At 38.6% G+C, this 13,965-nt stretch overlaps 1 protein-coding gene across 1 annotated transcript in view; it reads right to left on the bottom strand.

The window, feature by feature from the left end:
• The window catches only part of LOC124256887 (laminin subunit gamma-1-like), a 99,484-nt gene extending 89,968 nt beyond the window's left edge, over positions 1 to 9,516 (bottom strand). Inside the window, 1 exon segment of the mRNA XM_046690857.1 lies at positions 9,006 to 9,516. Coding sequence (XP_046546813.1) covers positions 9,006 to 9,471 — 466 coding nt within the window. The 5' untranslated portion in view covers positions 9,472 to 9,516.
• Between the last annotated feature and the right edge of the window lie 4,449 nt (positions 9,517 to 13,965).

Raw genomic sequence — 13,965 nt, 5'->3', positions numbered from 1 at the left:
GAGACATAAGTATTTAGGCATTACATCACAATACAAGAAATCTCAAAATCACTGATGTTGCCAAGTTAAGAAGAAATGTTCAATCATCAAATATGCTGATAAAATAAAAGAATACATACGTATCTAGCCATATAAAATATACTAATAATTTGAATATTCTCGCACAAGCAGTTTACAAAGAAATGTTTGGCAGGAGCTTGCAATCAAACCTAAACGCCTCATAGATTCCAAGATTTTAAAATGAGTGAGCATGGTTTTACACTTTGACCAATAATTCAGCCATATTATGGCCGTAGAACTTAGCTTCACAAGTTGTGCCCATGTGGGGAATAGAAAATACATCTTTGGCATGGCCAGCGAATGCTTTAACCTCAAATCAACTTTATCAACCCTCAAATTTCAGAGAATTGTTAAACATTCACTCTTGCAAAGCCACTCTTTAAACAAACTTGGTCCTCCAGGCTAGGTCAGCAATCATCCAGAAAAAACACATTTATCAAAACTTTCACCACAATATATGATCAAAAAGCAAACACCCATAACATCAACTTTGATCCACTGATATCATGTTAGATTTATTTTTCAACATATCAATACATCTATCCATAAAGACTTGCGCCTATTCAGGTAATGATGTCCCCACCTGCCCAGGGGGTACACAATCCTGGATTACATCTAAACAGGCTACTACAACCTAATCTGATAATTACCTCCGCCTCATCTACCACTTCAACAGTAGGTTAATCGGGCTCACACCACACTCGGCTGCTTAGTTGTTAACCCACATCTTGGGTTTCATGAATCTGCTTGTAAGACTACCTCAGGAGATGAATAATCATATCTCATAAAAAAGAATTTCATATTAAAACCAATCACCAAAAGGTGAGTGAGTTTAGTTTTACGCCAATTTTAGCAATATTCCAGCAATATCAAGGCCAGGGACACCAGAAATAGGCATCACATATTGTACCCATGTGGGGAAGCGAACCCAAGTCTTCGGCAAGCGAACGCTTTAACCACTAGGCTACCCCACCGCCCCTCACCAAAAGGTAGGTTAGTTAAGTGTTTTTTACTTCTTTGAACAATGGTATTTTGTGGTACGTCAGTGAAAGCCAGGATTCACAGAAATAAGTTGGTTTAATGCTGCTTTGAGCATATTCCAGTTATATCAGTGTGTTCATGTTGACAGACAATAATAACTGGCTAATCCGAAGTGAAATTAAACACAATTACTTAAACCACCATCAAACAGGGAGGCAAGGCATGTGTCAAAAGTTTTAAAGATGGTATTATTTTCATATATCAAATGTGCAAAAGTTTTGTCCCAACTGCTTTTCTTGAAAAGGTGTAGCTAATTAAGAATCAAGTGATGTTGAAAAATCAGATTCCTGATGCAGAAATATAGCAATTAGCATTGTGTAAAGGGACAGAGGCTGGGAAGTGATGTTGGGCAAATTTGTCTTCTCATTAGCTTTGACCTTTCGTCCCTGATATGGTATCCAGCTAGGGTCCATGCAGGTTCCAAGGCACTGTAAGTCCCCATGGTCCCTAGTATGGAGGCGGGGTAGATACATAGCCTTTAAAGAGGCAAGTTTAGATAAGACACTAAGGATACCAGTCTGTTATTATATCTTTTAAGAAATTTTCATTTAAACTATTAATTATAACCTTAGAAACTCATGCAAGTCTAGGTAGAAACAGAGCACAGAGGGGTACACCAGAAATGGGATTGAAACATTATGCCCACTATGTACCGTAGTTTGTCATACACACCCTGAAGCAAATGTATCCAAGGAACCCCACGCAAGTCTAGTTAATGTGGCAAGTCTAGATTTCGAAAAAAGTGTCAGGGCTCCTTTTCATTATATTCTTTTTTTTTACTATGATCTTTTTTTTGGGTACAATATGTTCATTTCAGAGACTACTTGTTAGTCTGGGGGTACCGAACCCACATCTTTGGCCTGATCTCTTGCTTGAACCACTGCATTACCCTTCTTTTTCTGTATTGAAATGTTGTCATGTATATTTCTGACGGTCTTTCTCTTAAATCCCGGGAAAGCTCTGTGACAAAATCCTACTTCAAACACCACAGTTACGAAACATGTTAAACAATAACCGAAGTGGGAACATGCCTCATTTCCTCCATATCTTATTTACAATGTCAAAAAGGAAAACAAGCCAACATAAAATGTAACTTTTAAGTATTTAAACTGGGAAAGTTCTGGAGGAAGAGAGGCAGCACAACCACATGTAGAAGAGAAATCTGGCCACACTGCCTCTGATGTCTCTCCCGGAACCCAGAACCAGCACGGGACCAACCCAAGCCATCACCACCAGCAGCTACAGGAAATTCTGCAGACGTTCCGAGCATGAGAAAACTCAGAGAAATCTGGGTAGAGGAAACGCTATCCTCAAGCAGGAAACAAGCTTACTCCATTCATAGGGACTGTGTCCATGCATTCATTCAGATATGTCTTTGGCCAAACTTCACACACTTGCTTGAACGGATCCACATTTATGGGAAATCAGGAACATGTTGACTTAATTTTAGGATCGCAATCTGAACTGTACTATTATTGAAACATTTCATATCAATGCTGCTTTGGTGTATCTAGTTGTTCGCTCATCATGACTTAAGACCAATATCTGATTTCCCATGAGTACAATGTTAGAAGCCCCATGTCTGACAGTGAGATTTTTATCCCCAACTGTGAGATTGCTGGAATATAGCTAAAAGCAGTGAAGGACTAAACTGAATCACTCACTCACTCAACCTCATACAACTGAATCCAAAATACTGTACAATACATATATTTCCAGAGAGAGACAGATTTTAACAGGTTTTAAAAATGAATTTAATCTCACTTTTTACTTGATTCATGAGCGATGTTAGAACAATGGAATATTACTTTGTTACATGTCTGAAGAATGATGACAATTTTTATGGATATACAACTTCATTTATTCTGTGAAAGGCAACGATTCGACAGATTCGAATGTTGTTGTCAAGCAAGTTATGAAACAAGTTGTCCGAGTCAAACATGGGCCTATATTTAAATGTTAAAACATTTACTGTCCATTAAATAGGTTTAATGTCAAAATATTTCACAAGTCTGGATTAGGGTGCTCCAACCTCAGCCATATCAGCCATGTAATACAAAGCCATATTCCCTGCTGTGGTCACAGCATGGCCAGGCTGAACTTTGTTATACACTTGTGCATCAACATCACAACACAGATTTGTCTGAACAAACTGCATTTACTTTATATCATACTAATACACAGCAGTCTTCCCAGTTATGATCTGAAGAATTCAACTTCATTGACATGGCATAAATACGGCATGAGTCATGTGCGTTACCAGTCTGCATATCATGACAAGAATAGTATAATTAAGAACCTCTTTATTATACATGTGCAATGCCTCATTGATTGTCATATTTACATCCAACTTCTAAATGCATGTAAAAACTCCCCAGTCCTAATAATTATTCTAATCATTTCCACTACTTTTTGTTGTATTGATAACCATTAGAATGTTTGGTTAAGTCTACATACAATGTTGTATCATTATCTTTTATCACTGCCATGAAATATGTCCTACAGTTCACTACAGTTCACTAGTTGTGCCTGTCTGCTGTAGTGTTAAGGCCAAACAATATTTTTCGTCCAAATCATTAAATTATGTGAGACAGAGGGCACTGTAATTTTTATATTTTATTTAACAAAGTTAAAGGAAATGTTTAAACTATTAGTCAACGGATAAGATTAACCTGCAGCTTCACTTTTTATAGGATTTTCGTATCATGTTAGAGTGAGTGAGTTTAGTTTTACGCCGTGCTCAGCAATATTCCAGCTACATGGCGGGGGTCTGTAAATAATCGAGTCTGGACCAGACAATCCAGTGATCAACCACATGAACATCGACCTGCACAATTGGGAACCGATGACATGTGTCAACCAAGTCAGTGAGCCTTACCACCCGATCCCGTTTGTCGCTTCTTACGACAAGCATGGGTTGCTGAAGGCCAATATTCTAACGTGGACCTTCACGGGTCGTATCATGTTAGAAACATACGTAACAACTTTCTGTCTGCTGAGCCAATAAAACAATGTGAGGCAGGGTGTTTGGTAGTGAGGAATGTAAAACAAAAACATCTTTCAACATGGCCTTACAACATAATTACAACTGCTGACAGATGATGATAAGATAGTGCAGTCTCACACTTTAGTCACTGGCCGTTTTTAGCAATATTCCAGCAACATCACGGCAGGGGACACCACAAATGAGCTTCACACATTGTGCCCATGTGGGGAATCGAACCAGGTCTTCGGCGTGACGAGCGAACGCTTTAACCATTAGGCTACCCCACCGCCCCACCAAATCTAGAGAGTGAGTCTAGTTTTATGCTGTTTTTAAACGAAATTCCATCCCTATCATGACAGAAGTCCCCCAAAATGGGCTTCACACATTGTACATGTAGTAAATCAAACCCATGTCTTTGGTTACACCACAGCCACACCAAATCTAGTAAAATGTCCTTATGTCAACACAATAGTCCATGACACTACATCTACTGGGAATGATGCCAAAAGGTGTCAAAGTCAAAGGGGATTTGTCCAGACCAATAATGCTGACTTGACAATATTTCACATTAGTATGGACACACCTATCAATATAAATAATATCACCATGTCAGTGAAACATTTATCATCAGCATCTATTAGAAAGGGAAGCCCCATTCATTCCGTTACAAGGAATATTCATGACAGTCTTTCACAGCTGTTGAAATTATGCCAGTTCATTAACTTCAAAGACTTAATAAAAATCAGTGGTAAGTTAGAATGATAAACAGTAACATATCTGGACTTGTAGACTACCAACTAGTCTAAGTTTCTTGTAAGTGCAGTGAAACTACAAATGTAAAATCTATCAAATACAAAATCTTTCTGACAGTACTACATAGGATATGATTCATATCATGAATGAACCCATCAAACCACATCGGACATCCACTTCCCTGAGGAAACAAATACTTCAACCACTGCCACCACAAGTATGCAATATAAACAATATCCTCCCCCTTTAATATAAACACTGTTGTAACATGTGGTACTGTGATTCACCAAACAACATGTGCTACAGATTGAAGACTGATACATCTTATGTAGGCTTCACATGTTACACGTTATATACAACTGTTGCACAGTTCATTACTATGACCGTCAGATGGCCCATATCAAAATTATACAGTAGGAGATTTTAACTTTTTGGTAGGCAATTTGATGTGGCTAGAACATGATCAAATTATTAAAAAGAATTCAGGGCAACTTCTATTTCCTTTGTTTACTGTTTAACAGAGTTAAAAAATAACAAAGACGTTGCCCATAAATGTTTCATGTCTTCATTTACATGAAGACTATGACATTCAGTATGACAATGAAGCTCACTGAAGCTCATTCTGTGCAAGAAACTAATGAGGTCCTTGAAGTTTTTGTATGTTGTTGTTTTGTAATCAAACCTTTAGTGAAAAACATTAGGGATATGAAAAGGACCTCTAGACATCCATCCTTAATGTCTAACACTGTCTTCCCAGGAACTATACTTCAAGATGAGTACTTCAAATTCTTAATTCATCACACATGTGGGAATTCTTCTGCTGGTCTGGTGATCATGAACAAAGACCACCTCACACTAATGTATTAACCAATCTCTCCACAGATGGCACTGGATCTAGGGCAATAAATCAACACCACAGAATTGGTCACTTCCTGCTAGTACAAGACTGTCTATGCCTGATAGTTGGGTTTAGCACAAATTTGAACAATATTTCTGTCATCTCATGGTACATCAGTTTGACAGAAGAAACAAAAAATTGACCTAAAACCTGATTCTGTCTTTGAAGCAATCTTCCTAGTAGCTCTGATATTTCCATATAATCCACTGGACTAATATTAGTTTGATAGAAACTAATAATTAAAGGGCCCCTGTGAGATGGGAGATGCAAAACCCAAGGACTAGCTTCATTTAGGGCTTTTACATTATAAGTAAAAACAATATGGTTCAGGCCCAATCAGGGACGGTGAGACGGAATCATAAACCATGAGACTTAGACTTCTCGGAAAAAAATAAGATTGATTCAAATAGAAAAGGGGCCCTTGTGAGAAGGAAGATGCTTCACAGAGCTCCAGATAAGATTTAAGTGGGTACTGTACCCACTGTATTTTTTTTTGGAGTGGGTATTATGAATGTTGAATGGGTATTATGAATGTTGAGAGGGTATTTCATTTTCAGTTACTCACTGCTTTCAAATATGTGCGTATTTCAGTCATTTTACTCACCTAAGTATTATGTCATTGAGTAAGTTTACTAAGCAGGTATGTTCTGCCTTATGTCATACCTAATCAAAACCAACTTAAATATAATGGAAATGATTTCATTAAAAATCACTCATCCTATACTAAAGTACAACACTTGTCCTATACTAACAGTACAACTTGATAGTAATCGATGTCCTTTTCATTACGCAAGCGATTTTTATAAATATATTCCGTACGCATTTGTTTTAAACTTTTTGCATATTTATCATTTTAAATGTGTAATTGGTACCCAACAATTATTTTCAATGCGTAATTGGAAATTTTATATGCATATTTTACCCGGATACGCAGCTTATCTGGACCTCTGCTTCATTTAGGGCTTTTGCATTAGTAAAGGGAACAATATGGTGGTTCAGAAACTGTGAGAAACATTTATAAAACCACCAGTTGCATGCAGTTCATAGTCTCCCTGTAACACACTCCAGATGGCTTACAGCAGCTTCAGTCCCCAACCCCTGGAAACTTAGTCTTGCTTATCTGTTCTTCAGTAGCCAGGATCCTGACCCCCTTATCAGTTCCTTCTCCCCTCCTCTTAGAGCTCCCCCCTGCGTAATGAATTCCCCACCCCCTCCCCTTGATGTGTCAGAGATAAAGTTGGGCCCAGGGCTCCAGCTCTGCTATCAGATTCTGTTGCCGTTTACATAAACAGTAGATTGACACAAAATCAGCTGTTATTAACAGTTCTTTCTTTGTCTTGCACTCTTTGTCAGTGTTTCATGATAAAGGAAACCTCCATTATATAATCTTATAGAAGTTTATCCCCTGTTTTCCTGAGCAAGATATACAGATTAAAAACAGATCAAAATAGCAGCAACTGACACAGATTCTGGAAAAATTGTGCTTATACGACATATTCCTTCACGCTTTCAATGGAAGAATTCCTCAGCTAGCCTGTGTGATCTACAGCTGATGTGTAGAGAAGAGACACAGTACAAGGGGAACACAAAACACATTCTGTAATGTAAAACACACATTGATCATTTTCCAAAACTAAACGTAATATGGTTTCAAATAGTCTCTGGTTAACAATGGGGAGGGTTCTAAGGATAGACAACTTCTTTATTATCAATGTGAGCAATGTTTCAGTGTAGCTGCGTTATCAAGCATCACACCAAATTCCAAATGCCACTCAAAGAAGTTATTCCCTGGCTGCAAGGTTGTCCTTTTCTTCTATACATGTTCCTATTCCTATATCATGTTCAGAACAACACAGGATGTATTTAGATGGTTTGATGCCCTCAAAGTTTGCTCCTATTGTATTTGGATTTGGGGACCTTAATCTTTAAACTATTATGAGATTAACATTATGTTATTGACCTTTCCACTTCTGTACTTAATCTTGAACTCTGCATACCAGATAATTTAGCTGGAATTTTGGAAAGACTTCCACCCATAGGAAAAATTTCCGCCCGTAACCCCCATATTTTTTTAATCATGCTATGCTTAAGAATATAGGCCTATCTTAATTAATAAAAAGCCTAAAACTAACCCTAAACCCTCAAAATAATCCTAATAAATAGAATACATTTATACATCAAGCAGGGATTACGGGCAGAACTCTTACCCACCCGTATCTCCCCTTCTAGTCAAATCATATTACCTGAAATATATATATAATCTTTTTCCTCATCATTAAATTTTTTTAATACTGTATCACAAGGTTAATACATTTATCTGTCACTGTGTTTAAGAAAATAAATACGATATTGTTATATCCAGGGGCTGAAATAATGTAGTACGAATATATGCTGGGTTATAACAAACAATAGTCACCAGTTTCTTTCAGAGGGATAGGAAAGAACAATGTTGCAATAATTAGTTGCTAATAAACAGGCTTTTCCGACACCCAATCTAAGCCAAGCATATGCATCACTGCCCCTATACAACAAAGGGCAAGGAGTGCTGTGAGAGGCTTACATATTATGTAACTAACTGTGACCTATTGCACCTCCACTAATTGTTCCCTACATGTGGAAAGTCAGCATATTGAAACTGGCATTTAATTGGAGGGACCTCAATTAATCACTATGTATTATTTCTGTTAAGTTTTTATTTACATGTTAACATGGCTGATAACTAGGAATAGTACACACTTGATTTGATATAATGTTTTAAGTTGTATTTTTATTCATGGTATAAATATATTACAGTATTTATCTCATAATTTAAGTCTTATTGATGTTAGTTTCCACTTTACTTACTATCAAAACAAATGTTATCAATCATGAAATTGCTTTTGATTTTTATAAACATATTTTTCATATTAATGGCCACAGTTGAGTCCTGAAAAGACTGTTACTTTATTCTTGTTAATATTTGCAAATTCTTGGGTGATAAACACCAACGTAACGCAACTTTCTAATTAGTTTCTTATAAAGTATGTGAATAATTAATTATATTTTTTACTTTTCAGAATTTAGTATCAGATACACAACAGTGGGGTGTCAAACTTGCTTAAATGCTTTTTGAATGATTAAAGTTTCTCTAAGTAACGCTGTCATTAAAAGTTAAGTAAGTTTAATTACGTATTATAAGTTTGTATAAGTGTATAAAAAGTGTAGTTTTTTTATTAAAAGTGATAAAAATAGATAGAATTGAGAGTCAACAATGACAGCAGTACTTACTGAGACTAAGAGTAAGGTTGACAACGTTCGGGTACTGAATCCCTTCCAACATCGTCTCCGACTGCCACCACGTCCAGTTGTAGTTGTTGTTGAAGTCTGTCATAAACTCGGGTGGATGGTTATACCCGGGTCTTCTGGCGTCACAGTAATAGCAGGACTTGGTAGCTCCCGTTACTCCTGTCTGCAGACAATATTCGTTGGTGGAAGAAACTCCGCACGTATTTGTGGCGTCCACTGGCAGTCCAAACGCTGCATTCACAAACTCAGGCATACACCGCTGAGCTCTATTCTGATGATCATAACAACTGCTTCTGCCTCTTGGAGGGTCCTCTTGGGCATCGCAAGTCCTCATCAAAAGTCCCAGACAGATGGCTAAAACAAAGGAAACCATCTTCCCTCGAGTATTTCCATTCGAACAACTTTTCAAAGTTGTCTGTCGCAACCCGGCTGCACTGTACGCCGCCATTACTCTCTCACGACCAAATCACCACTGCATTGTGGGTAAAAGGGGATGTCTTTTTGCTGAGCGAAGGCTTTGCAGGGTTACCGTAAACCTTCCTCGTGGGATCGCGGCCTACTTTGTGTGCTTCTCTTTATGACAGAAAACTAGGCACCCAAATGAGCGATGCCACTCTAGTGTACTTTACCTTATTTGCTAGTTACGCAACTATACACGGTAAATCACGCACACAGTACACTTACATGAATCGCTCCACCGACTTCGAGTGCTGCTCGTCTCACTATGCCCTCTGGCCAAGATTTAGAGTAATTCATTTGTTTTATGTAGCAAGAGAATTCATTCTCCTTATGTCGGAAGTGAATTCATACGCCGTGTTGAATATTTCAATTTTTGAGAACGGTTTGAATGCATAATAATATTCATTCAGTGTTGAATAAACTTTAAGGAATTAGTTCAAAATAAATGTATATGTTAATAACTGTAATTATGTCTCTTTCGAGTTTCGAGTAAACAGAATGCATCAAACCAAAATTCTTTACTTGTGCTTCAGACTAATTAATTATTCAGTCAGTGCATCCCAGTATTTGAACTTCTTCGTTGTCAGGGGAAGGGGTAGCCTAGTGGTTAATGCCCATTTCCCCCGCGTAAAACCTCACTCACTCACTCTTCGTTGTCGGGCCGCGGTGTGAGGACCAGCTTGGACATATACAATATATGAGGACCAGCTTGGACATATACAATATATGAGGACCAGCTTGGACATATACAATATATGAGGACCAGCTTGGACATATACAATATATGAGGACCAGCTTGGACATATACAATATATGATGCTTTTCAAATATATGTTACCACATTCTGACCTGACATTTAATACATTTACGATCGCCTCCGTGGTGTAGTGGTTAGAGCGTCCGCCCGGAAAGCGGAAGGTCGCGGGTTCGATCCCCGACCACGTCATACCTTAAGACGTTAAAATATGGTACTTGTTGGTCCCTGCATGGCGCTCGGCATTAATGGGTACAACAAGGACTGGTCGGCTCGGAGTCAGTATAATGTTTCTAAGTGGGGTATTCATGCTTCACTGCGGCATGGTATCTCAGTGGGCTAGCACTATAAAACCAGCTTAAGTCTGGTCTAGTACAAACAGCCGCACATACACATACACATGCATGCACGTCGTCATATGAGCGAAATATTCTCAAGCACGACGTTAAACCCAATTCACCTCACCTCACCTAATACATTTACGTTACGCTTAACTAATAATTATGAAATGATAATGAAATATGAAAGTTTGAACATGTCTTGTTAAGCTGACAAAAGAAGAGTTCAGTTTGCACTCACGATACAGCCACAGACAGCCCTGAGTGAGTGAGTATACTTTTTTTGCAATATTCCAGCAATATCACGGCGGGAACACCAGAAATCGGCTTCACACATTGTACCCATATGGAATCGAACCCGGGTCTTGAGCGTGACGAACGGGCGCTTTAACCGCTAGGCTACCCCACCGCCTCATTCAGCCCTGAAGATGCATGAGACAACGTGAATCAATAGCATGCTGATTCCACCAGCGTCACTTTCAATAAGTTTCAGAAAGATATTTATTAGTTTGAAAAGTTTGAAGACAGGATAAAGTCATTGACAGCACTTCTTTATTTAAGGGCTTCTAACAAGTGAAAAATCAGTGAAAACATTTTATAGACAAAATAGGATGTATCTTACAAGTTGTGTTATTTGTTTCATCATATAATTTGTTGAAAATATATAACCCAAATGAGAGCGTCTTAGTATTGTTGACCGCCTCCGTGGTGTAGTGGTTAGAGCGTCCGCCGGGAGTGCGGAAGGTCGCGGGTTCGATCCCCGACCGCGTCATACCAAAAGACGTTAAAATATGGTACTTGATGGTCCCTGCCTGGCGCTCGGCATTAATGGGTACAACAAGGACTGGTCGGCTTGGAGTCAGTATAATGTGTCTGAGTGGGGTATTCATGCTTCACTGCGGCATGGTATCTCAGTGAGCTAGCACTATAAAACCAGCTTAAGACTGGGCTAGTACAAGCAGCCGCATATACACATACACACGCATGCACGTCGTCATATGAGCGAAATATTCTCAAGCACGACGTTAAACCCAATTTCACCTCACCTGACCTTAGTATTGTTACAATCTTACTTAGGGTATATGAGTGAGTGAGTTTAGTTTTACTCCACACTCAGCAATATTCCAGCTATATGGCGGCGGTCTGTAGATAACTGAGTCGGGACCAGACAATCCAGTGATCAATATCACGAGCATCGATCTGCGCAATTGGGAACCGATGACATGTGTCAACCAAGTCAGCGAGCCTGACCACCCGATCCCGTGTGTCGCCTCTTACGACAAGTTTGGGTTACTGAAGATCGATTCCTACCCGTTCCTTCACGGGTATAGGGTATATGCATTTTACATAATAGAGATAGTGAGTGAGGAGTTTGGACAAACTACATGTATAAGTTTCAAGTGATTCCGAGTCATGTAGTTCGCAAACTGAGCAATTTGTTTGACATATCCGAACAATATCAGGCCACGCCCACTAAGAGACTTCTGTTACCTGATTGGCTGACAATACAATTGACCAGGATTACTACGCTGAACGATGCACCTTATTTCTTATTGTTTTCTAGTTTTATGATGATTAAGTCAGCAGTCTGTGAAATTGTTATTATTTACTTGCTTGTATCAATTTATTTCATTTGTTTAAATGGAATATTAAAATACAAACCGATGTGCCCACTTTAAGTTTCTTACACACTTCCACTTCACAAACGCGAAATATATTTTTAAACACACAGAATGGTTACTATACACCTTATATGACTTTGTGGAGCCTTGTGGGAATGGAGAAATTAAACAAGTACATGAAACGAATGAGCCGTGATTTACCCGGCAGGAACGGTGAGTGAGTGAATATTAACGTCGCATCAGCAATGTTGCAGCTATCCGCGGCGATTGTCAGGAACGACTGTTGTTATTAAGCATATATGCTTATATGGACGAGTGAGCTGGGTTATAACCGGTATATCACGTCTTATCGCTTTTATAACTTTGATAAATACTAGGGGTGGGTATTGCAGCGAATTTTCAAATTGCGAGATATTGCGATGCGAAAGCATGTATTGCGATATGTATTGCAACATATTGCATGAAGTATTTTTAAACAAAAACTACTTATAATCGAGGTATTGCTTGATTTATAGAACAAATACACAGCAAAATCACTATGCTTCATTAAGCTTTAATAACAACTTTTATTCATGATTAAAATAAAAATGTGAATAATATTTGGCACAAATGAAAAACGGAAATATCCGAAGATTTCCGAGTTTTACGAAGTTTTCCGAATGCAAGTCAAAATACTGGTTTTCGATCAGCGTATCGCAATACGTATCGTTTTCATGTCTGAACCGGTAAATACCGGTAAACCTAATAAATACACACGAGTTCATAACCAGAGACATTAGGATACGACGCCACCGACTCCAGGATAATCCAAGGGAATTAACTCTGTATGTCGTGTTGTGGCAGTGGGCGACAACGCGTGTGCATGTGTGCACTCAGTGCTAAGTCAAGGTGACGTGCATACAGGGATCTTATAAAAACGTATTGTAAACTTCACAAATATGATTTATACCAGTTTCTATTTTCAATGAATCCCACGTTACGCTCGTCATGAGAAATACGGTTTATGGGAACAGCCAAGCGGAATACTTTACTGACACTGGATATAAATCACTCACCAAGCTTTGTGTGTATCGGGTTACTGTCTCGCTCAGCATGGGAGCCAGACACAGCTACTGTCATCAATACGAACATATATACTATGTACAAGTGCATTGTTGCATGGGACAACCCTCTCGCACCGGCTGCACTCAAAGTACAGATTAATGTAGTAACAGCTATTGAAAAAAGTAGTTTCTCGTTCTGTGATCTATTGATAGGACGTCCTGAGGCGGAGGGCTTTAAGCGGCTATTTTCAAATGACTTGAACATTTTCACACAGGAGGCCTTACAACTACTACCATTATGTTAGCTTTGATGGAGTTTTGCGCAACTTTTAATTCCCTTTTTTTATTTCTTTTTCGCCAAACTTGGCACACATTACGAGTCTTCAAGACGATAATATATAGTTTTGGATTTTGAATTTCTCAATCATGACCTTTGTCTTGCACATCAGCTTTGTAATATATGTGTTTTAGGAGCTCCATTGGTATTTGGTGCAACCCTTTTGAGAAGGGTTTGTGGCCGTTTGACTTCTGAATGAATTGCGCAATGAAAGAGTTCGTTATCTGCATGCTGTTTAACGCCCCACTCAGCAATATTCCAGCTATATGGCGGCGGTCTGATAATAATCTAGGCTGGACGAAAAAATTCAGTGATCAACAGCATGAGCATCTATCCACGCAATTGGGATACGATGACATGTGCAAACCAAGTCAACGAGCCTGACCTCC

The sequence above is a fragment of the Haliotis rubra genome, unplaced genomic scaffold, assembly GCF_003918875.1.
Source record: "Haliotis rubra isolate DU_JTF1 unplaced genomic scaffold, ASM391887v1 Scf642, whole genome shotgun sequence".
Classification (NCBI taxonomy): Eukaryota; Metazoa; Mollusca; class Gastropoda; order Lepetellida; family Haliotidae; genus Haliotis; species Haliotis rubra.
This window is presented reverse-complemented; position numbering and strand designations above follow the sequence as displayed.